General features: G+C 35.9%; 2 protein-coding genes and 1 long non-coding RNA gene across 3 annotated transcripts in view; 2 read left to right on the top strand and 1 right to left on the bottom strand.

Moving 5' to 3' along the window:
* LOC124452131 (probable phospholipid-transporting ATPase IM) overlaps window positions 1–24,783 on the top strand; it is a 34,389-nt gene extending 9,606 nt beyond the window's left edge. The window contains 17 exon segments of the mRNA XM_047002723.1: window positions 21,298–21,354; window positions 21,456–21,504; window positions 21,788–21,858; window positions 21,948–22,045; window positions 22,116–22,152; window positions 22,228–22,329; window positions 22,433–22,472; window positions 22,540–22,793; window positions 22,859–22,915; window positions 22,988–23,083; window positions 23,152–23,239; window positions 23,307–23,388; window positions 23,471–23,612; window positions 23,704–23,787; window positions 23,860–24,105; window positions 24,188–24,344; window positions 24,347–24,783. Coding sequence (XP_046858679.1) covers window positions 21,298–21,354; window positions 21,456–21,504; window positions 21,788–21,858; window positions 21,948–22,045; window positions 22,116–22,152; window positions 22,228–22,329; window positions 22,433–22,472; window positions 22,540–22,793; window positions 22,859–22,915; window positions 22,988–23,083; window positions 23,152–23,239; window positions 23,307–23,388; window positions 23,471–23,612; window positions 23,704–23,787; window positions 23,860–24,105; window positions 24,188–24,344; window positions 24,347–24,642 — 1,956 coding nt within the window. The 3' untranslated portion in view covers window positions 24,643–24,783.
* On the top strand, window positions 13,162–13,521 carry LOC124452140. The gene is made up of 2 exons (XR_006950754.1): window positions 13,162–13,289; window positions 13,394–13,521. It is a non-coding gene; the product is annotated as an uncharacterized LOC124452140 (long non-coding RNA).
* Window positions 14,069–19,193, bottom strand: LOC124452095 (coadhesin-like). The gene is made up of 7 exons (XM_047002690.1): window positions 18,699–19,193; window positions 16,055–16,281; window positions 15,810–15,940; window positions 15,468–15,687; window positions 14,886–15,163; window positions 14,452–14,790; window positions 14,069–14,261 (listed from the first exon to the last, which is right to left on the bottom strand). The coding sequence occupies exons 1-6, from the start codon at window positions 19,133–19,135 to the stop codon at window positions 14,515–14,517; spliced, it is 1,569 nt and encodes a 522-aa protein (XP_046858646.1). The 5' UTR covers window positions 19,136–19,193; the 3' UTR covers window positions 14,069–14,261; window positions 14,452–14,514.
* Window positions 24,784–25,984: the final 1,201 nt, after the last annotated feature.

The following is a 25,984-nucleotide window of genomic DNA, read 5'->3' as shown; positions in this document are numbered from 1 at the left end:
TCAAAATACTGTTGGCAAACTATCCCATCCAATAGAACCAGTTTTGCTAGACCTGAAATACATCAACTTCAGTATTTATGACTATGCATAATGTAACATTTAATACAACACACGTGACTTCAACGTATCTGCTCAACTGGGTTGATCGTTTGAAAGACTTGCAACATTTGAAAGGACGCTTCTCAATACGTTGTCCCATGTGAATTATAACTTTGAGCGTTGGTTAATAGCTGAATTTCGCTGTAGCCAGATTTGAACGGCTTGTCACTGGCCATAATTCATCACTTTGCCAGAATTTACCTTTCCTTGACATCACACAAAGCAAACTCTAAAAAGGAAAGGAAATTGCATCGATTAGAAAATGGCGATGATTAAGATCTTACAGAAGATGAGAGTTATAAATGGAATTTTGGAAAATCAATTGCATGCAAAGATCCATATTATATGAATATCATGTCTAATATCACACTAAAAACTCGACAATTTGCTGAAACAAATCCTTATGCTGATGAAATGTCCAAATTCTGTTCTCCTCTTTCTGAGCTCATCCAATTTCTGAATTTCGTTTCATTTCCGCCGACATAATGACTTAAAGTTTATCATCTTTGTAGATTTTAGAAGTATGTCATTCTAGTCAACAGTAAGTTCATTTTCAAATATTTTACCCTCCCGCATGACCAGCCGACTTTGTAAGAGGTTTCGCATGTGTCAAATTTTGAATACAACTCAGTAAGAGATTCGGAATTCTTCCCAAAATCTTCGAGGAACCGTTTTAGGATGAAATTGAGGAGTCCAATGATTTTCTTGCAGCAGATAGACGTCTTCTCTGCAAAGTATGCCTAAGTATAAAGTTATTTTAAATCAAAGTTAATCGGTGAGAAATCTGCTATTCAAAATCTTCTAGAACACTTTGTTGATTGAAATAAAAACAGCCACTACATATCAGAAATGTCTTTTTTTGGGAAAAAAATTGAGAAAATTGTATTGATGGCATTTTTATTTTAGAAATCATTTATACAAATAATTCAAGTAAATGGAAAAGTTTTATATCCAAGGAGAGTGTACAACGGTGTTAGACATGTTTCGAACACAGCAAACTTAGTCGTGCTAGTAGAGTTGAGTGTTTATCAAATGAAAATCTCTTCTCAATTTTACCTCTTTCTAAGCTTTTTTGACGCAAACGTCAGACATAGTACATTTTTAACCTTTGATTGAAAACAGAAAATGTTTAATCGACGTTTTATGAATAAATAAAGTACGTTAAAATAACAAATAAGAATCGATGATTCCAGAGACTGGCTCCTTTAAAATCCCATTACGAATAATTCACGATTAAAAAAGCGTATTGAAAATCAAATGACTTTTTAAGTTAAGACAAAATACACACGAGACTGATTTTTTTCATTTTCTACGAATCAATTATCATGACTTGGTTCAGGCTGCCCAGCAGATTTGGAGCTCAGACTATCTTCTTGTTCCCTGGTAGCGAAGAGTGGATTTGCAAACGACGGGCCGCGTTTTGTTATTGGTGTTTCAATACCACGTGATACACCATACAGTGGATTTGGAACCATAACAGATTCATCTTCGTCCAAGCCATAAATTGGATTTGATTCTCCGCCAATGGTCGAAATATGATGACGAAGCATGACGTCACGATAATGTTCTTCAGGTTGTCTCACGTGATCAAATTGTTGTCCATTACGTAGCGCTTTTTGAAGGTTCTGTTTATGTGAACTATGAGCGTAATGGGCGAACCAGAGAACAAAGAGAAACAAAATAGCCCCAACCGTTGCAAGCAAATAAATAGACCACCGTTGTAAGCCCCCTTTCTTAGAGCCCTTTCCTGTAAGTCCATCAAGAGTTTCCTCGCGTGTCTGACAATGTAACTTCTTCACATCTTCATCGCTGACACACATGAAGTCCATATAGCTAAAGTCTTTGGAGGTATAGGACGTGTATCCAGCTCTTTCCGTGCAGTTGAGTAATTGATGAAGAGAGCACAAAATAGCGGTTTGTGAGAGAGCTTTCATACCAACTCTAGCAATAATAGGTAGTGAAATATTTTCTGAATTTACAATAGGATTCAATACACTCACATCGCTGACATTGAAGTATCCATCTTTAGTATAATGGTTTGTATAAGAGAAGTAAACAAGAAGCCGTTTTTTGATCCAATCTTCCACTTCGATCTTAATTGCAGAAGAAAATGCTTCGTAGTTTTCAAAAGAAACACCGTACATTTCGAGCAACGTTTTATTCAGGTGTAACATGGTGATATTTTGACCAGAAAAGCAAACGTTTTCATTTCTTTTCTTGTCGGAGTCTTTAGAATCTTCGTCTTCACTGTGATCGGTACGATATGGTATATATGTCTGATCTTTAAGGCATTCGTGTTTTCCAGCTTGACGTTCACATCTAGAACCCATGTAGCCTTTCTCGCAACGACACTCGTAGAATCCTGTAGAGAAAGGAAAGAAGATATTAAAAACAAGAATAAAAATATACATATTTACTGCTTAACATATTCCTTGTTTGTTCTCGAGAGAGTTAAAGCCGTACCTATATGATCAGTGCAAGGATGTTGGCCACAAGGTTCCCCAATACAATCATCAATATCAGTTTGACAGAGCCAGCCATCGTAACCACGGTGACAGTTACACGTGATGTTATTAATATGATCAATGCATAAGCCATGATCTTTATGACAACTATAAGGGAATTTATTTCTGGGATCACATTCATCAATATTATGATTGCATTGAGCGCCATTGTATCCAGGAAGACAGGTGCAGTTGAAGGTCTTCAATTGATCATGACATTTTCCATTGTGTTTACATGGAAGACACGGATATTCTTGAACTTCATCACAATAGTCAAAGGATGGTTGACAGTCATCAATGTCAGTGCAGTTATAACCATCACCAGTATAACCATCCATACAACGACAGTTGTAATTAAAGCCATCTTGTCTGTGACAGACTGCATTCTCTCTGCATCTGTTCGTTGGAGCACATGGATCAACTCTCGATACGTTAATGTAGATACTATCATTGAACGATTTCACGGGGTGACCGTTATCTTTCACTTCAACAAGAAGATCATAACTTGAACGAGCATCGAAGTTCATCAAGTGTTTTTTCAGGAACAAATATGATCTAAACAATTCAAATCTTGCTTGTTTTTTTCCTATTGCGTTTAATATAGGCGGTTCATACGTCACGTTATAAGGGACTTTAACGATTATAAAAAACGTGGCAGCATCCGAGAGTATCGTGTATTCTAAAGTCTGCCATCTCTCCGGGTTATTGCATAAAACTTCACTGATATTAGTGTTAATTTCTGTCGTTTCTCTCAACGTAACATCGCCTGCTTTTAGATAAATCTTGTTAGCTCCTTCATTAATCTCGTTGACAGTAATTTTAAGTTGCTTCAACATTGACTGTACAGGAACACCGTCATCATTTGCCTGAATCGTCACCATTATATAAGGATGAGGCAATTTCTCGTAGTCCAGTTCCACATTAGAGATCACTGTTAAAAGATTTGTACCATGGATGACCTAAAATGTATATAAAATATTTTACTTCTTTCGAGCGATTTCTGCGAGAATGGTTACTAATTCAAACCCCGATAAGATCAATAATTTAAGACTATTTTATTATTCACATTACACCCTATTCTCGAAACTTAAAACATAATTACAAAGTTTCATTTTGGCGAAGAAACTCTATATAGGACTAACTCGTTCCAGGAATTTCAATTAATGTAATCTGAAATGAACCCTGTACTTACACGGAACGTGTTACTGTATTGGCCAACAACAAGAAATGAACATGTCTGATTTCGATCGAAATCTTTGCAAATCAAATTCCCCAAAGAATAATTCACGTATGCGATTTCATCGACTTCATAAGACCCATTTAATGATATATCGACAGGAGGTTCGTTTACATCTTCAATGTTGATATTGAACGACGCTGAGCTGCTAAGAGGTGGACTGCCATTATCCGTGCAAGTCACATTAACTGAAGGAAAATAGAACTAGTTAAAGGATTTGAATCATATAAGTGGAAACATAAAGACTGAAAGCGATGGCCATACTTGCAGTAATTGGGTTTTTTTCAAAGTCAACTACAGCTCCATATTTAACGCGAAGTATAAACTCGCCAGCCCAGTTGTTTATCTCAAAATGTTAGAATTATAAATATAACAACGATGAGATTGATTATAATCTTGATCGAAAACTTCAAAAACAACTGAAGTATCGTTTTGACTGTTCTCTTTGACTGATAACGATCCAGTATTTCTTATGGCATACGGTCTTTCATTTACATCAATCACATTTATGATGACGTCATTCTGCATAAGGAATATATTGATGTTAAGAAATATAGCAAAGTTTGAGGAATTTGAAAAGTTGTTCTACGTTTTAGTCACGTTTTGTTTTACCTGATGCGACAATGATGGAATTCCATTGTCAGTAGTTTCTACAAGTACTCTCATTTCTGCAGCACTTTCGTAATCCAGACGATTCGTTTCTTTCACTAATATTTCGTTACCAACAATAAAAAAGGTGGCTAGAATTCAGAAAACAACAAGAAGAAAAACATAGTTTTAGTAAGAGAGATGAAATGATAAAAATAAAGATAAATTTGCTAATTTCGGCTTACAGTTCAGATTAAGAAGAGAGTAAAAGTGCGTTTGATTTACGTCTTGATCATGAGTCTTCAACCTTCCGACAATTGTTCCCACTATAGCATCCTCTCTAATACCAGACGAATTCAATATGATGTGGCTTGGCTCATCATTTGAGTCAATAATCTGTAATTAAAAAACGTTATTTTTATCCTCATGCTGTAAAAAAAACCCAAATAAAACAGACTTTCACAAAATTGCCTGCCTTGATGACAAATTCTTTGGTTTCGTTAACACTTGGTATCCCGTCATCTTTCGCAACTACATTTATGACGTAGCTATCTTGTTGCTCGTAATCTAAAACCGCCCTCGTCATTAATGTGCTTTCTTTGATTGAAAACTTGAAAGAATCAGATGTTCCTTCAGCAAATGTAAACATCACCTGCAAAATCGTAAAAATTTAGGAATATTATACTTTACGACAGCACACTATTACATTAAGTAAGCAAAGATCTAGTCAATGTATGTAAAAGAAGAAAGTTAGTCACGCTATTATATTTAGGTGCAACACTTTTACACTAAAACGTTCTCTAGACAAAGTAATTGTTCTTAGTTGTCCTAATTTGATCATAATGAAAATTACTCGCTTACATTGTTCTGATCTGGATCAAGAGCAGACAAACTTCCAATTCTTGTATTTGGAGGTAGATTTTCCATAACAGAAGAGCCATTTAAAACGAGATTGAAAGGCGCTTCGTTTACATCAGTTATTTGAACAGAAAACGATTTAGAAATAGAAAAGCTTGGGTTCGTCAGTTCACTGCAATTGATCTATAAATAAAGAGGTACAATAAGTGATAGTAATGACAACAATAATGAATGATTTACATGTATACCTTGACAGTATAATCTGCAATATTTTCATAATCCAAAACATCTCTAGCTACGATGAGATGCATTTGAGTGACATTGAAAGGAACATCATTCAGAACTTGACAAGAATAGAATTGTTTCTCTTCGATAATGTTATCCGGATCCGTTACGTTAAGAATTCCCACCAAAGATCCTTCATCACTATTCTCAGATATCTGCAAAAACACACACAATGCAGCTGGTATGATAGATTACTATAAAGCAACATTCATTGCAATCAAGATACCTGATTATTCGACAGTTTCAAATCACTCGGTGGTTCGTTGATATCGACAACATTCACGACAAAATCCTTTTTAAATGACAAAGAAGGATATCCATTATCTCGAGTCTCTATTCCCAAGTAAATCTTTGTCATCGACTCGTAGTTTATATGAGAGTCCACAGTCAGTTTCCCAGAAGTTGGATTTAAAAGCAACGCATTCTGATAACTATAGATCCTGAAGGTGAAAGTCAACAGGTATAAAAACTGAATTATTTTATTTTGTGCAACGGTAGATTCTTTACCTTGTCATATCATGTCGAAAGGCTGTGACATTTGTAATGAAGAAGCGATGAGTTTGACCAGCGTCCTCATCATCAGCATAAAACACTGTGATAACAGAGCCCACGTTACTGTTCTCATTTACAAACAGCGGTTGTCTGGATGAAATATTTCTAGGTGGGTCATTCACATCCTCCACAAATATCGTTACAGCTTGCGAGAAATTCAGACCTTGGAATGAAAGAACGTGAGCACTATTGTACATTTCTACGATTATTGATCGTACGAATTTCTATTTTTTGACGAGGTTTTAATATATTTACCTCCTTGATCAACAGTTTCCATTCTTATGTTCCATGTACGTCTTTTCTCGTAGTCTAAGTTAACTTTAGTCCAAAGCTGGGTACCGTTTACATAAAAGCTATCTTGTGCACCAACAGAAAGCAAGATATAGCTGAACGATTGGTTTCTATCTTGGTCTAATGTACTTAACACCCTACAAGCAAGGAGCCTGCATTTTCCGGTACTCTAGCATTAGAAAGTATTATCTTCTGTGGTCTTTCATTCACGTCAACGACTTCAATATCAAACGACTTCTGGATGCGCAATGGTTTTCGAGCAGAGTCACGACATTCGACGATAATGGTGTGAAGAGTAGATGTTTCGTAATTTAAATCACCTGATGAAACAACGAGAGTGTTCATATTATTCAAAATTCTAAAACGATCTTGGGCGGAGTCAATTAGAAAACAGTTGTGAGTTTGCCAGATCCCTTTAGGACCATGATTATCGGGATCGTCAACGGATATGTTAGCAACAAATGTCCCCTGCTCACTGTTCTCTTTCACAGTTGAAGCACTCAGGCTTATATTGCTTGGAGTTTCATTCACATCGTCGATCTGAAAATAAAGAAATTATGAGAGGTGAAAATACTTTTAAAGAAGAAAATATCGCACTTCACAAAATAGAAAGAAAAAATATTTTACTTACAATGATAGTTATATTTTGTTTAACATGTTTTGAAGGTATGCCATTATCCCTTGAAATTACAACTATATCAACCGTCTGAAGTTTTTCAAAGTCAATATTTGCCTCTGCTGACGTAAACAGTTTATTTCCTCGAAGAATAAACTTTTCACTTCCTTTGAGAGTGTACACATGTGATTGGGTTATGTCTTCGTCACTTGTGATTAGTTCCCCGATAAGCTCTGTGTTTCTATTTTCTTTTACTCGACCCCAGGCTAATCCCTGTATGGTTACTTTCTCCGGAGGGTCATTTTCATCATCAACTATTATAGTAAAGTTAGCTACAAGAGTGTGAATACCATCGGACACTTCAACAAAAACGTTGTGAGATTTTGATGATTCGTAGTTTAGATTACCCACGGCAAGTAAATAAGTGGAACAGATTGTATTGACATTAGCAACAGAAGTTAAATTGTGACAACTTGTCAAGTTACCGATGGAAAATCGACCACCTTAAAAGATAAAAATAAGTCTTAGTCATTGTTGCAACAGACAGTGATCTTTCTAAGGAAAAGTAGCATGCACAACGATAAATGTTTTACCTGCGCTGTCAACCAGTGAAAATGACAAAAATTGATCAACATCTTGATCATATGAAACTAGAGTTCCCACGATTGCTCCATATTGTGAGTTTTCATTTATTCTTGCATGATTCATGGGATACGATTTCTGTCCATGAGTTGAGGTCAAAGTAATGTTGAATGGCGCCTCCTGTGAATCCCTGATGATAATCGTAAATTCTTGCTGTATCTAAAATTGACAGTAACTTTTACAATGAGTCAAAAAGTAGTTTAAATAGCAAGCCTTATTTCTATTATTTTACACACACTTACCGACAAATTTCCCGAGTCCACCACTTGCACCATTACATGTTCAATTTCGTGCACTTCATGATTGGTGCTCTTGTTGACAGACAGACGTCCATTTGCATCAACTTTAAAATAACCATAAGTGGAATTGATTAAACTAAAACGAAGAATATCTCGGGTATCTTCATCATTCACATTAAAATAACCAACTGTCTCGTTCAAGGGTGCATTCTCCATGATCCAGCTCTTTGACAACGTCATGTCACGTGGACGATCGTTAACGTCATCAAGTGTAATGTTAATATTCATAGTAAGTTCCAACGGAGGTATCCCATCATCTATAGCACGTACGGAAATCACTCGAGTACTTTGAGCTTCATAATTCAGTAAACAGTATTTTCCACCAAATAGAAGACAGTTTGTGTTTGAGATGGCGACTCTTATTTCAGAAGAGTTGAAGACAAAATGAAATCTTCCCGAATCACTGTCCACTAGTTTGAACGTGTGTGTCTGATTCTCATCTTCATCAGCAGCGGAGAGTTTTCCAATTAGTCGCCATTCTTCTGGATTTTCATTCACATTGCTTGGAGAAAGAGTGATTATTCTTGGAGCTTCATTCACGTCTTAATGAACAAAAAACAAAGACAATCATGTAAAATCACGATGGACGAAATACTTAACTTTGATTTTCATTATATACATTAATAATTTACGAAAGTTTCGCCAACTTACCCTGAACATTAATGATGAAGCTTCGTTGAATTGTAAGAGGTGGAACTCCACTGTCTCGAGATTCAACTGTGATGTTCCATGTAGATGATTGCTCGTAGTTCAAGGATTGCCTCGTCCTTATTTTACCATCTTCAATATGAAATGGAAGATCTTTTAAAGTGGAGACAAATCGGTAAGTGAAACTTTGTCGAGTATTATTCAGTTCATTGTCTGGATCAACCGTTGAGATGTTTGCTGGAAAAAATATAAGAAAAAAGACACAATTAAATGATAAGCTAACTGAAGAGGATACAAACATTTAACAATGACATATTTCATATGACTGCATTTTGTTCTATAAAGAAACACTCACCAAAAACATAACGTTCGTTTTCACGTACAACAAGACTTGATAAAATAATGTCAGTTGGTTTTTCGTTAACATCATTTATAAAGATAGTAAAATGTTGTGTAATGTACAATCTTGGTCTTCCAGAATCAACACATTGCACAGAGATGTTCACATAAGGTATTCTTTCATAATTAAACCTCAAGTTGCTCAACAATAGGCCAGCACGAATCCTGAACTTATCTTGACCAACAACAACACGACAAGAGTGACTTTGTCGGTCATTGTTCACGTTGTCGGGATCATCGACTGTTAATGCTGATGCTTCACTTCCTGAAACTATCGTCTCATTGATGACATGCTTTGATAAATGTATCTGAGTAGGCGCCTCGTTAATGTCCACAACGGAGATTGTAAAGTTTCGAGAGACAACAAAAGATGGTTGTCCATTGTCTCTTGATATCACAGTCAAGATGAATTCAGATTTATTTTCGTAGTTAAGCGAGGAATTTTCATTCAGAAAAATATTATATTCATCACCGATAACCCTGACATTAAACAGGTTATAATCTTCAAGCAAATGGTAACTCCACGTTTGTGATGTATCTTCGTCAGTTGTTCTTAGTACTCCAACAAGTGCTCCGGCGGAATTTTCCATAATTAACGCCGACACACCACCATTCAAACTAATGCTCGTGGGCGCATCGTTACAATCAATGACTTCTATAGTGAAAGTTCTAACAAGTGATGATCCACGTATGTCTGTTACACGAATCGATACAGATCGTCGTTTATTTCTCTCGTAATTTAGAGACTTGACAAGAAACAACTTGATTGAGCATTTTGTTCCATTTGCTAGTGACGAGAAATTGTCACATTTCTTACTTGAACCATTTAGTCGAAATTCCCCATATGAATTATCATCTAATGTAAACACGAAATCTTGTTTGCCATTACTGTCAGAGACAAACACAGTTCCAACTTCACTTGGGACCGACACATTCTCAAACAGTGAAGAGACAATGGAGTCAGTAAAATTGAAAGCAATTGGAACTTCGTCGACTTTTAAAACTCTAATGGTGAAATTACGGATAGTCTAAAACGAAAAAAAAAGAAATGAAGTGTCAACGAAATAGAAAACTTACATGAGCACTTTTTGTGGAACATAAAATACAGATTTGAAGTTTGTATGTTCTAATACTAAAAACATTTCTATAAAAATTAAATGCCTTACCTTTAAAGCATTATAACCATTATCAGTGACTGCAACAGAAATAACGCGATTCTGATCTGTTTCATTATTCAAGAACTTAGCAGTAACCAACTTTTCTCCATTTAACGCAAATCTCCCTCCGTCATCATCGACCAACGAATAAATTAAACTCTGACCGCTATCTTCATCGCGCGCACTTAAAAAACCAATCAGCGTGCCGACAGTGGCGTTTGCTGAAACTTCCCAATTGTTCAAGTTGAGGTCACGAGGTCTATCGTTATCATCATTCAGATAAATAGTAAATAATTGATCATGACTCGCAAGAGGAATGCCTTTATCCGTTACTCTAATGCTGATGTTGTAAGACTGATGGAGTTCATAGTTAAGACGACACAAAGAAGAACCGTATTGAAGACATAACGTATTTGACAGTGATGTCTACAACAACAAAAAAAAACAAATTGGCTTCACTGTTAAAACTTGGCCGTCATTATCATTGAAGTTTTATAGCACATTGTGGCAGATCTGTACCAATAACAAATGAAACTCAATTCACAAACACAAGAAAGTGGACAATGAAGGAAAAAAACACAGAAAAGAAAAACATAAAAGCAACAGCATAAAAGCACAAAAAAAAACAACATAAAAGTAACAGTATAAAAGCACAGAAAACAAACGAATTACATTCAAAACCAAAAGTTAAGATTACGGCTATGTTTAAAATAGTGCAACACAAAAGAGAAATGTGCAAAAATGCAACAACCAAGTATGTTACTACCTTCACTTGATTGTTGACAATCTTGAATCGTCCACCAGCAGTATCGAGAAGTTTATAAATATGACTTTGTCCAACGTCTTCGTCAATTGCAACGAGGTTACCAACAACTGTATCAACATCACTGTTCTCCATTATTTCATTGTTGGATAGCTGAAAGAAAAGAAAAAGAAACCATTATAAGAGAACGATAAAAAAATAAAATAAGTGTTATACATATTGCAAAAGATGAAGGTCTAAAAGAACTAAATGGACTAAATCTCAACATTTTTCGTTTTATTGAACACAATTACAAATCTTCAAAGTAAAAATGCCTTATTAATAATAAAACATCGTACCTGTATAGCATATGGTTTGTCATTAACATCCACTACTGATATAACAATATATTCATCAAGATAGAGCGAGGGTACACCGTTATCTTGAGCGCGTATCTGAATATTCCATGACCTGACGCTCTCGTAATTTAAACTAGCGTTAATACTCAGTTCACGACCAATCAAAACGAAAGGACTAGGGATATTGGATATCAAGGAATAATGTATGATCTGTCTTGATGCGTTGTTAAGGTTATCCGGGTCTTGTGTAGTCAATATACCAACAACCGCTGGCCCACTATTTTCACGTATATGAGTATTTGAAAGTTTTACGAAGACGGGACGTTCATTTACATCCGTTACATGAATAACAAAATCGCTTTGTTTATATAAACCATAGGGGTCTCGGCAACGTACGGTGATTGTCATAGATGGTGTCTGTTCATAATCCAAAAGTTGAGCAGCTTGAATAAGAATATTTTTGCCATTTTTATACAATATTTCAACCTTTCCCATAGCAGAATCAATGAGCCGACAAACATGTAATTGACGAGACAAATTGTAATTGTCAGGGTCTGTTATGATAAATAATCCAATTTCTGTCCCTGAATTACTATTCTCAGTTATCTTATTGTAAGTAAGATCAATCCTACTTGGAGCTTCGTTTCTGTTGATCACGTGAACAATCAGGGATTGAGGTAATGACGTCAGAGGCGGTTGACCATTATCTGTAGATTGGATTTTAATAATGTATTGGCTTTTATTCTCGAAGTCCAGAAACGTGTCATTGTGAAGAAACAAGAAATCGTCTCGTATTTCAAACACATCGCTGTTGTTGAGCAGACGATAACTGTGTGTCTGAGAAAGGTCCTGGTCACTAGTCAACAGTTCTCCAACCAACGCTCCTTGAATGTTTTCAACGATATTCGTCTCCATTCCTCCAGCAATAGTAATGTCATAGGGTCGATCATTACAGTCCTCTATCGATACGTTGAACGTGGTGATGATGGATCTATTTTGATTATCCTTCACGCGGACATAAATTTGGAAACCTTGTGTTATTTCGCGATCTAGTTTCTTTTGTAGGACAAGTTTAGTTTCACATTTCGTACGATTTCCATCAGTACAATTTGATGATGACAGTGAAAACGCTTGAAATGGATTTACATCTAAATGAATGGACAGTTCCTGTGACGTTTCGTTGTCTGTTACTTCAAAATGTCCTACGACGCTGGATATACTGGCATTTTCTTTCACTGAAATACTCTGTGAGTGCTGATTGTTCATGTCGACGAATTTCAAATTCACTACAGGATCGTTTACCTTCAATATTTGAATTGTGAATGATTTCACTATCTAAAATAGAAAAAAAATTAATATATTTAAAAAACAAATCGTATTATTATCATACAAATTATGACGGTGACAAAGTATTTTCCATGCGGGAAAAGTTATCTTATTATAAATATCAAAGCCCAGCTTATAGCAAGTAAACGAATCGTTATTATAAAGATAAAACATAATAATAAAGTGTACTTTTACTTTCTAGAAGTTGGGCTTTGATTTTTAACATGACAATTTCTCCAACATAGAATCTAACCATTTTTACTGGGACTCCATTATCCTTTGCGACAGCCGTTATATTACGTAATGTGTCCTGTTCAAAATTAGCTGACAATGCCAATGATAGATATCCTCGTTGATCGACAGTAAATCTTCCTTTGTCATCATCATTGAGAAAATAAGACAAAGTCTGTGCACTATCCTCATCTTCAGCTGAGAACTTTCCAATAACTTCACCCACAGTTGCATTTTCCGAAACTTTGTTATTACTCAGAACTAGACCTCGCGGTTGGTCGTTTACATCAGTCAGATTGATTGTGAGATTAACATCATGAGATAGAGAAGGATTTCCATTGTCTGTACTTCGGAGTGTAACTTGATGACTGCGAGATACTTCGAAATTCAATGAACAGAAATAGCCACCAAATTTGAAACAATGTCTGTTACTATATGCAACCTAGAATGAAACAAGTATGAAAGCTATCATATCTATTAAACTATTTTCACCAAAATATACTATTTGATTTTAGTTTGTTCCACCTTAAGAATATTGCCTTTAACTTTAAATCTTCCAGATGCAGAATTGATCAAAGTAAAAGAATGAGTCTGGCTATTATCCGGGTCAATGGTAGACAATATCCCCACGATTGTGTCGACGTCGGAGTTCTCAGAGATATAGTGATTTGATAACTGGAATTAGAAATGAAGAAGCATAAACTGGTGAAAAGATCTCACATCCATAAAGTTTAAAAAATTTTAATATTTAAAGAGAACTTTCGATATTTAACAACGTACTTGAACAGACGTCGGCCTTTCGTTGACATCGTCAATAACTACTGGGATTATTTTTTCCATCGACATTGGAGGATTCCCGTTGTCTGTACTACGGATTCTTAGGTCATATCTATGGAAACACAAAAAGACATTTCCTGCGTCAAGTTTCATAAAGACAGATCAATGAGTTAACTACGTCAGTACCTTGTAGTCATTGTCTCGTAGTCGAAAACAAAATCCGTGTACAATTCATCATCGAAAAGGACAAACTTTCCTTCACCTCCGGATATCAAGCTATAGTTGTGTAAATCCCGGGGGTTTGTATCTACTGACGAAAGTCTTCCAACAAGAGTGCGTTTAATGCTATTCTCAGGAACACTGTGAGACCCAGACAAAATAATCTGAAAACAAATATGCATAGTTTAACAAAGATATTTAGCAGGGCACACGAAACGAAAGTACGAATAACCTGAGAAGGAGGGTCGTTGATCCTTCGACAGTAAGTCCCAACAGTTGTTGACCATGTACCAGCCGCTGTACATGTAATACTGTTGGCTCCTTTTTGAGCGTAATAGCTTGGGCAGAGTATTGAGCAAAAAGTCGAGAAGATAGTCTGGTTGTTAGGACACGAAACAACAGGGTGTTCACATGTTGTTCCATGATTCGTACCTTCACAATAATGACAAAATCAACCACATGTAACGTATATATGTAAACATACAAATATAGTATTCATCAACTAGTAAGACGTAATTCACTTGGCATTGTAAGATAAAAATACTAATATCTACTATCTACTTTATTAATTAGTTTAGACATATTACATATCTAAAAAATCACACACGTCACTACGAAATACCTGAAGGACAATAAGACAATTCAAGTTTCCCACAATCCTTTGCAGTACAATTCTTGGTGCCGATCAAATTATATCCGGCACTACAAGAACAAACACCATTGTTGCATTTGTGTTGGCAACCGTTGTTAGGTAAACCACATTGCATGGATTCCTAGAATCAAAAACAGTATGACTGAAATGAATTGAGAAAAAAGAAACTTCGCGTATACACAGATATACCTTGAGATGAGGACAAGATCTTCCTTGACATTGGAAGTTCGATGTGATCCTTCTATTTCTAACTTTATTCCCAATGGCACACAGTTGGTCACATTTACTCCACGATGACCATTCGCCAACCTGAATACAGAAATTAAAGTTAAGTATATAAAGACTACAGTTTAAGTGAAATACATAGAATGAAGATTTCAGTTTTCATTCTTAAACAAAACTACCTCACAATCACGGCTATTTCTGTAGCTAGTACAATTTCTTGATTCCTCGATTGACCCACATTTTTGTCCCCGACAAACACTTTGATGAGTTATCTTACGATATCTGCGTTGTGTTCCGTGACCACAGCCATTATCACAGGCAGACCACGAGCTCCATAAGTCCATGACACAATCTTTATCGTTGTATTTAATACAGTCCTTACTCTCACTCAAGATACTACAATTCCGACCACCACAACTTGGTTGAATGCGCACACTACGAGTACGATCTGACTTGCCTAAAGATATACAGGAAAACGACGCCTTATTGCTGCGAAATATATATAAAAAAAGTTTTCTCTTGGTGACAATTTAAAGAAATACAAGATAAAAATTGCTCCAAACAGCGTCATCTCGAAAACTCAAAATTCCAGTTGATGAATCGATAACTCAGGATTCGAGAATCAATTGATAATGATTTTGAATCACTTTATTTCATTTGCTTTAAAAATCTTTTTTCGAGTCTTGAGTTTACAACATGCTTGCTATTTGGAGTATGTTTTTTCTCTAATACACGACGTTACAAAAAGATTTTAAGATAACCTTTTCCGCATGTAGAAGAACACGAAGACCATGTCGTCCATTGGCTTAATTGACAATTGACAGGGCAACAACTATGAACACAACTTCGACTCTCATTAATCTGTGGACACGGTGAACTACAATAACTTTGTTGTGTAATGTTACGTGAACGATGTTGATTCCCTTGTCCACATCTGCCATTGCTTGGAACACATGCTTGCCACAAACTCCATGAGCTAACCTGGACATTGATGTATTATAAATATACAGTTTTACGCATGGATATCAAAGTCTCCTATTTTTTCATCCGGAGCATGTAATAAAATTAATTTCATTCACAGATCGACTCCAATATTCACTTACTTGACATGAAATAGGAATAGGAGTACATTTTTGAGTATCTGATGTAGCTAGACCACATGTGCCACCACATGACGCCTTGGTCATTAACCTTCGAGTCCTTTTTCTAGTGCCACTATTTACAGCGCAGCCACCTAAAAATACAATGATCGTGAAAATTTAATAAGTATTTTTTAATGATTATGAAAATTCCTTCTTAGGGAGACACGAAATATAGTACCAGGGATTAGTACGTCAAAATCACTTACCAGACGAGCATTTGCTCCAGGTAGACCAGGATGACATGACACAATCACGTGGACAGCATGGGCCGCTGCATGACTTAGTATCTGTAAGACTTGGACAAGATGTCCCCCCACAAGAAGCCTGTCTTGATACTTGACGATTTCTTTTGCGGGTACCAGTTTTCTCGCAAGTAGCATTACATGACCCCCAAGATCCCCAACTTCCCACTGCACAGTTAACAGGGCAACATCTTATGAAAGGAAATACATAAAGAATACGGCCAATGATCACAATAAGGGGGGGGGGGAGGGAGGGGTGTAGAACTTAATAGTAATAATCAATTTGAAAAAATAGATATGTTTTAGAAAATAAAAGGAGAATATACTCATTAAAATACCAACAAAAGAAACCCATAAAAAATTTTATCAGCCATAAAAAAAGAGGAAAATAAACTTAATTCCTATTTGAAGCGAGCAAGTACGATCTTTAAGCACAAATTACGTTTAAATTAAGAGCATTTGTTGAGAAACGAGAGCATTACAAAATGAAAAGATTACTACTGTGAAATAAAGGATAGGAAATATCTTTCATGTGTGAAATATGAGATAAGAAAGATCTTTAATGTTTCCGAAATATGGTTCAACAGATTTCTATGAAATACTGTATGGACTGGAATACATATCGAACACGGCAAACAAAGACATAATGGTATTACTAATTCAAATCTCACTTGCGGTGAAGAACAGTTTTAAGCGGTATCTGCCGAAGGCGGGTTTAGCACCACTTAAAATCACTTATTAAAATAAGCTTTCCCGTGTCGCAGGAAGACATTGACAACACAAAGCACCGTCCATCCCCACATTTCTGAACCTCCGTTCTCCTAGTAGGACATGATCTACCACCACAACTTTGCGATGCAATTATCTTTATCGTGCGCAGGCGCGTACCATAACCACACGACACACCGCAAGAGTATCAAGTACTCCAAGTATAACGACAATTTAAAGGGCAACAAGTGTGAGGACAAGAGGTCCTTTGCTTAAGTTTACTGGAGTCGCAAGAACTTCCACCACACGTTCCATGGGTTCTTATTGATCTAGTACGTTCTTTTAGCCCATTACTGCCACATCTAGCCGTGCAAGCACTCCAACCCCCCCAACTCGTATAGGAACAGTCTCTTCTAGTGCATGATGGTGGTGATGGTGGTGATCGTCGACAGGCAAAATCCAAATCAAGACAGAAGCAAAGCAACGTAAGAATAAAAATCACTTGCTTCATTGTTGAACTTGCGTCAATGCTGCAAGTTTCCCTTTTTGCAAAAAATATTTTCGTATAGTGTAGTATGGTAAGTTCTTAATTGTAACCATATAAGCCTGATGTGCTTTATGGCGAGTTAAATTACCTTACTACTTAACTTTCTTACGCGTGCAATTTATATGGGATGCTGTCCAACATTAAGATAAAAACAAACAAACAGTATATTAACAAGGAACTCTTGAGAACTTAATTAAATTTTCTAACACATTTTATGAAAACGTCACCGACATTAAGATTGTTCATGTTGTAAAACAGGTTTGTGCTCATTTTTAGGAATGATCGATGTCGCGGTTACATGAAAGAACGTCTTAATAGATCTAGTCAATATTTTCTGATATAATATATTAGTAAAATAAATTTTGCAATTCATATTCGAACTTGCAAAGATAAGAACAAACAATGAATGAAAAAAAGCATTAGGACTACACAACACAAGGTTTCAACTAGCCTCCTTTGAGAACAGGAAAACCTTTAACGTAAGGATGACGAAAATATGGGGGAGTTTGAGTGAGTAATGTCATGACTTGGGGATGCATTCACATTACAGCGGTAGAAAATTCAACTAAAGGGAAAGAAGGGGAGCTTGATTGACGTCATGACTTGGGAATGCTACCACATTAGAGCGGCAGCAAATTGATGAAAACATTATAAATGGCCTGGGTTCAATTTACCTTTAACATACGAAGTTAAAGAGCATAAAATAGCTTTCGTCATTAAAGAGTGGAAAGCAGTAATTTGAAGTTAGCGTGATATCCCTTCTCCAGCAGGAAGAAATCCTTTCAAAAACACTTGTGCACGTAAAGCGTTACGTATCAGGACATGTTCTTGAGATAATAAGATGAAGTATTAATTCCTTCTGCATTCAGAAGTCATCTAATATGCCCGATAATAAAACAATTGACATATAGATTGCTGCATTTTGCCCCCACACAAAAGCACATACTAAATCGTTGACAATTTGAGATGAACGCATCAGTGAATGAAACCATATGATTATTATGTATCGAGTTAATATTCGCAACGAAACTGCTCATTCATTCTCTTTCAATAATAAGGAACATAAAATCAGCACTTTGCTCGCAAGTCTCGCCAAAGAATGTGGTTCCAAGATCATCAATAAGAATGGAAAAATCCGAAGCAGTAGCATCCATTAAAATAAAAACCCAATAAAAGAAGAACGTTAACCGGCTCTATAACAGCGGGCGATATGCAGTTTATGAAATCACAACAAAATGATGAAGATGCGTGACATACAGCGGGGATAAAAAATACAAACACAAATAAGCAATGAATTGCTAAATATCAACAAAAACAACTTGGGCATTTTACAAATAAATAATTTGTTTCTACCTTCCAGTCCCACATTTTTGAGACTGGCTACTGGAAGGACAAGCTCTTCCACCACAACTGGGATTTCTCCAAACTCGAATATTGCGTGTTCGCGTGCCGTATTGACATGTTTTTGAACATGAGCCCCAAGCCGTCCAGGAGTACGAACAATGTGCAGGACAACAAGTCCCAGGGCAAGATACGCTTTGGTAGGTTTGATAGTTACAACTGCCACCACAAGACGCATATCTTGTAATATAACGAGTTCGATATTTTGTGCCAGAGGATCCACAAGTAGCCGTGCAAGAAGAATACGAAGACCATGAAGAAAAAGCACAATTCCGAGGATAACATCTCCACCAATAACGTCTGCGTCGTCGTCTTCGCCAACCATGACAGAGATGATTGAAGATAATTAGAAGAAGAACACAAACTAGAACATATCGATTGACAATCATAGTTCACACTAAAATGATGATGTCGACTTTGAAGATATCCAAAAGGTTATGAGGACTTGTTGTCCGGTATATTGTATATAACCATCACCATAATGACGTCATTAACAACAATGCATTGCAATAGTGACGTAATGACAAAGCTTCTGACACCAAGTTGGCGTGACGTCTTCACACTCTTTACCACCATGGAAGAAATTGAAGAAGCAAAGACAATAGCTGTCACCGAGTGGGTTTCATTGTATACAAGCAAAAGCATATTTTCAGTAATATTTGCCGATGCCTGTTTATTAATTTTACCAACACCAATATCCGTTCCCATATTTACTATTACCATTAAACCAATGCTACGTGTGTCGCACTATATAATCTACTTAACTTAACTTGTCAAAAACTTGGCTTTCAGCAAAAAATATTTTGGTAGTTGACTGACAGTGTTTGTTCATTCATGTTTGTGGATGTAGATCGTCTATGTTAGTAAAGTCCTGAGAAGAACTGTTGTTGTTGATGTTGACTGTGAAGATGACTACTGCTAAGGTTGTCGAAGCGTCAGTAAACGTCAACAACAACAGTCCTTCTCAGTACTCTACTAACCCGGACGATCTACATCCACAAACAGGTAACAATACTCCCGGGTTTAAACCTTTCAATGTATAGCGTAAAATTAGTAACGAACTCGGTGATAGTTCTCACCATGTATCATCATCTACAGCAGAAACTATGTTGATATCATCTTTAGATATGAATATTAAAGTATGTCTCTTTTTTCTCACTTTGCCAGGTGATATAAAAGGCCCAGAGATTAGCTTAGAAAGCGGTGCTTCAATGAGATCAAGGGTATTAGTATTTTTAAACAAGCTTTTGGCTGTGTCTGTTTTCAGCCATCTGTCGTGGTTGAAAACCGTATGGGAGCCGATAGTTCGTTTTACAAAGCATACTGTTTCTCGCATTTCTAGAAATCTGTTGATTTTTCTGGAAATAAAATGGCTGATGAGGATTTTCATTTCTATGATCAAAATTTAATGAACGCTATCAAAGGAAACGTCGAGGTTAGGTTTGCAAAATAAATATTTCTCTCATGCTGACTGCAGTAAGCTTAATAATTAAAATATTCTCTTACAGAAAACTCCTGATTTCTTTCGTCTAATTGCATCATGTCATTCTGTCGTTTCTGAGGAAATCGGCGGTATGTATATCGTTAAACAAAATAAATTGATCATCATGATAATCATATACATGGCAGAATCTGTGATTTATAAAAACATGTTTAAATACAACAAAAACGTATCTATGAATTAGGCTAAAAATTGCTGATCGTGCAGCTTTGTAAGTAAATTACTTTTTTACTGTGTATTTTGATTTAGGTGATCTGGAGTATCAAGCACAATCACCCGACGAGGCAGCTCTCGTTACTGCTGCTCGAAATTTTAAAATGTTTTTCTTTACAGCAAATCACTCAACAATTCGTGAATAAACACATAGTTTATTGTTTTTATAATCTCTCGCAACTCAGCATTAAAAAATTTGGAGACCGTTCATTCTCGATTTATTACGTTTTAGCGTCGTTCACCAACCGTCATGACTTTACAGTGTCTAGGAACTGAGGTATTATCAAGCATTATCATTCATGAATCGTAACCCATAAGTTCTGGCATCCATCACAATCAAGCATTATCATTCATGAATCGTAACCCATAAGTTCTGATATCCATTACAATCAAGCATTATCATTCATGAATCGTAACCCATAAGTTCTGGCATCCATTACAATCTAGCATTATCATTCATGAATCGTAACCCATAAGTTCTGGCATCCATCACAATCTAGCATTATCATTCATGAATCGTAACCCATAAGTTCTGATTTCCATTACAATCTAGCATTATCATTCATGAATCGTAACCCATAAGTTCTAATATACATTATAATCAAGCATTATCATTCATGAATTGTAACCAATAAGTTCTGGCATCCATCACAATCTAGCATTATCATTCATGAATCGTAACCCATAAGTTCTAATATACATTATAATCAAGCATTATCATTCATGAATCATTATCCATGGCTTATGCTAATCATGATTTTTCATGATGTTTGATCATATTTTTTATCATTATCAATTTTTTGTTTTCATCATTATCATTTTTGGTAATTTTTCAAGGAAATCTGGGAACTCCTATGCACACTTGACTTTGACAACGTTAGAAAAAGGATGTCGGTAATCTGATACACACTATCCACGAACATCTTAGGCTGCAACATCAGATCTTTCTTTTTTTTCATCAACGTAGACATTTAACTATATTTGCTCCATTTTAGGTAATTGTAAAAAGAGATGATAAGATAAAGCTGTACTGCAAAGGAGCAGGTTAGACTTTACTGTCCGTTGATATGTAGTTAAAAATTGTCACCAATAATATCGTGATGTATTTTTTCATTTTAATTGTACAAGTATTTCTATTCTTTAAGCAGAGCTCGTACAAAACGTTCAAGAAAAGTACTTGAATTTATTAAGATGTGCAAAAAAGTAATTCGTGTGCTGACGTTGAACCTTCGAAGGAACCTAGCAACATAGCAGCTTACAAGCTTATATTTGAATAACCTCGTGCTATAGTTGTCATTCAACGTACAATTAATTTACACTTTTTAAGATACTATTATATTTGAGCGACTTCATGCCAGTTCTCAAGAATTAATGAACACGACTAATGAACATTTAAACGTGAGTTAAGAGGCACCATTGTTGAGGTTATTATTGGACAATCGTTCTTGGGTTCTATCTTCTCATTTTGTTGTCTTTTCTTCTATAAGACGTTTGCAAAAGATGGTTTGCGAACGCTCGTGTTGACTGAGAAAGATATCTCTCCGGAGAATTTGAAAGAGTGGATTGTTCGTTATCACGAAGCAAGGTAATTACTCCTTGTAATCTAAATACTTTACTGGAAAAAGATCTTTTAATAAATTGTATTGTATGTTCAGTACTGCCACGGAGGATCGAGACGAGAAGGTTAACGAGGTTTGTTGTACTGTATGTATAGAATTCCAACTTAATTTATAAAGGTGTTCAATTTGAACTTATAATACTTCATAGGCCTATGAAGAAATAGAAAAGGATCTGAATTTGTTGGGTGCAACGGCAATTGAAGATAAGTTACAAGATGGTGTACCAAATACAATTGGCCACCTAGCTGAGGTATTTTCATGAATGTCGTGTCTGTATAAAGATTGATTTATTTCATGTGCAGAACACAGGTGCAGACGTTGGTCTACAACAGTTCTATTTTATTCATATGTAGGCTGATATCAAGATTTGGGTTTTGACTGGCGACAAGCAAGGTATTAAAAATAAAGCAAAAGTATGACGTTGTTGAATTGTTAGTTGATTTGTTTCATGTTGTCATAGAAACTGCCATCAACATTGGTTACTCCTGTCGACTTCTGACAAATGAAATGGAGGAAGTATTTACGATAAACGACGAAGAGGAAGAAAAAGTTCGAGCTTCGATAAAAGAAGCAATGAATAGAATTAGGTCATCACCAATGATCAGTAACTCTGTCGAGAACAGTTTCGGTGCTGACAGTTTGACCGTTAATATTTTGCCCAACACCAGTCGTATTGAAGACACGAGAACGCAGGCCGTAACAGAAAATGGCCAGGTATAATATCAAGCCATCAAACAGAATATCGTTGTTCTGGGTGTTAATTTTTTTGTCTTTGATAGGAAAAGACCGTATCTAAACAAAGTGAATTTGCTTTGGTAATCACTGGAAAAAGCTTAGTAAGTGACCTTATGTTAATGACGTTCATTACAAAAAACAATATCTATTTGTGTTTTGTTTGTTTTTTTAAGGTATTTGCTCTCGATAATTCCATGGAAATGGAATTTCTCGAGTTAGCTAAACATTGTAAAGCTGTGATATGTTGTCGAGTCACTCCACTACAAAAGGTAGTATGAAAACCTTTTAGTATGTTATCCAAGATAAATGATAACGTGAAACGTTCTCATTTTTCTAGGCCCTGGTTGTGGAGTTAGTCAAGCGCCATGTGAAAGCAGTCACTCTAGCAATAGGTGATGGTGCAAACGATGTTAGCATGATTAAATGTAAGCGACAGAGAAGAGAATTTGCGAGAATTTTTTGCCAGCTTAACAGTTTTATTTTCATTAACAGCGGCTCATATAGGTGTTGGTATAAGCGGACAAGAAGGAATGCAAGCTGTTTTGGCAAGTGACTACTCTTTTGCGCAATTTCGATATCCTTTTAGTGAAAATGCGGAATATATAAAATGTTTCATGACTGGTTTCTCGAAGTATTTTCTTAACTATTTTTTGTACGTTTCTGGAACGTTTGTTGTTGGTTCATGGTCGTTGGTCCTACTTGAGAATGGCGAAATTTTTAAGCTACTTTTTTTACAAGAATTTTGCGTTCACTTTATGTCAGCTTTGGTTCGCTTTCTTTGTTGGTTTCTCTGCGCAGGTAATGTATTGAAATGCTCAACACGTTTAAAATTATAAATCATTCATGATCTACGCCTTTTTTGAACTTAGCTATATTTTTTTCTTTTCAGACGTTGTATGATGCTTGGTTCATATCTTTTTATAATGTCTTTTTCACTTCATTGCCTGTCGTTGTTATGGGCATTTTTGATCAAGTAATAAAATCTTTCTTCACTGATTTTTTAGTGCAATAGCATTTGTTCATGTGTTTGATCTTTTACCTATAGGATCTTCCTGATAATATTTCTTTGAAATTCCCTAAATTATATGTTCCTGGCCAAAAGAATATTCTATTCAATTGGAGAGTATTTGTTTTCAGTCTTCTTCACGGCGTCCTTGTTTCCCTTATCCTATTTTTCGTTCCTTATGGCATTTATCATGATTACATAAACAGCAGCGGTTACGTGGAGTCGGGCCTTCAATTCTTCGGGACAGTAGTTGCAGCAACACTTGTTATTACAATGAACTTACAGGTTTGTTGATGGGCTACATGAATTTTGACTAAGCAGTGTCAACATAGTCTACGTGAAGTCATTCTTTCTCTTTTCCTTGCAGCTTGCATTAAACTTACATTCTTGGACAATTCTCAATCACATTTCCGTTTGGGGAAGTATCATCTTCTATTTTATCTTATCTATTATTCATCATTTGTCCTCAAACTGACACCACAAAATTCATATCATGGTGTACAATATGCTACCTACGGGGGAGGCTCCTTTTGGCTCTGTGCATTAATAACTCCTGCAGTAGGTATATTGCCTGTCTTTGTTTATCGCACTATGAGTCTGGAACTTATGCCGACTATTTCTGATCGCGTTCGTCTGTTATGGAAGAGTGGCCAGTTAGAAGAACCTGCAAAATTACTGAGAATCAGACCGAGATCTAGTACGAGAATGTCTCTGAGAAGAGGTGGATATGCTTTTGCACAGGAAGAGAAACTGAGTAGAAGAATACATGCAAATCATTCAAAACGATCAACATTTCGAGAAAGTATTAAAGGCAATAAGTAATAGTTTCTTATATATATATACTTTAGTATTGTATTTATTGAACTATGTAGGTGAATGAATTGACGCAGTTTACATTATGCGTGACATTAGTAGCTATAGAGATCTAGACCATGTAGTAATTAATAAAAATTCATAATCGTATTTAAGTCATGTTATTGTTGACACTACTAATTACCTAATAATATCAACTGCATACATATTACATTTGTAATCCGAGTAGACTATCATTGAAAATTGTGGTGTTTGTCTGAAGGTGCTATTGAATCCGTCTGCAATTGTGCTCAATATATGGCAAAAAGAGCGTACAAAAGAACTAAGATGTCTGAGAAAAAGCAGATAATATCAGGGCAGTATTCGTTTGACTATATCAAGGTTCGTTTATGCAGTAATAAGGAGATTACGTCGATATCAAGTCGTCAAGATTACAAACCATCATTTGCGGATACTAATGACTACCGCTATGATTTTAAAAGAAAATTACAATTTGCTGTTGCAAATGAAAGCATTCAGCCTAGATCGAAATATCTCAACTGAGCTCGCTCATCTGTTGTGATAGGCTTTCTGAAAAGAGAAGTGAACCCGATGTATCGACGTTGCTTTTGTGATTCTTTGGGTCCAAAATGATACTTGTTGAAGTGTGGTTTGATCGATGTAGTACCAAAAATAATGGAAGATTTGAGACCATTACCTTCTGTAGAAACAGCGGAACGAAAGCATTTGATGCATTTAAAACGAGCATCAATGTTTTATGATAAGAAAGGTTATGAAGATACAAAAGTAGAAACCGATCTCACTAACTGCCAACATCTTTCGTCATCAAGAACATCTAGTTTCTCATCAATCATACAAGAAATAACACCCCCAATTTTTTCATCTAATATAGAAGAAACGCGATGTACTTCGGTTTCAGATGATCCAAAACCTCTAACTTTACCAGCCATATCTCGGAGCTCTATTATCCCTTATTTACCGCAACATTCACCCTCAATCTGAAGTATGAAGAACTGATATCGCTCATATGTTGCGATAGCAGCAGTTGCGAGCAAAAAGAGAAGTGAACGAGCGAAATAAAGAAAAAGGTCTGAAAACATTGTTGTACTTACGTTCGAGTGGAAAAATTCAAATTTACTAGAAGATTATAAAAAGAGGAATGGAAAAGGTCAAAATACTGTTGGCAAACTATCCCATCCAATAGAACCAGTTTTGCTAGACCTGAAATACATCAACTTCAGTATTTATGACTATGCATGATGTAACATTTAATACAACACACGTGACTTCAACGTATCTGCTCAACTGGGTTGATCGTTTGAAAGACTTGCAACATTTGAAAGGACGCTTC

Source organism: Xenia sp. Carnegie-2017, unplaced genomic scaffold (assembly GCF_021976095.1).
Source record: "Xenia sp. Carnegie-2017 unplaced genomic scaffold, XeniaSp_v1 HiC_scaffold_13, whole genome shotgun sequence".
Lineage (NCBI taxonomy): Eukaryota > Metazoa > Cnidaria > Anthozoa > Malacalcyonacea > Xeniidae > Xenia > Xenia sp. Carnegie-2017.
This window is presented reverse-complemented; position numbering and strand designations above follow the sequence as displayed.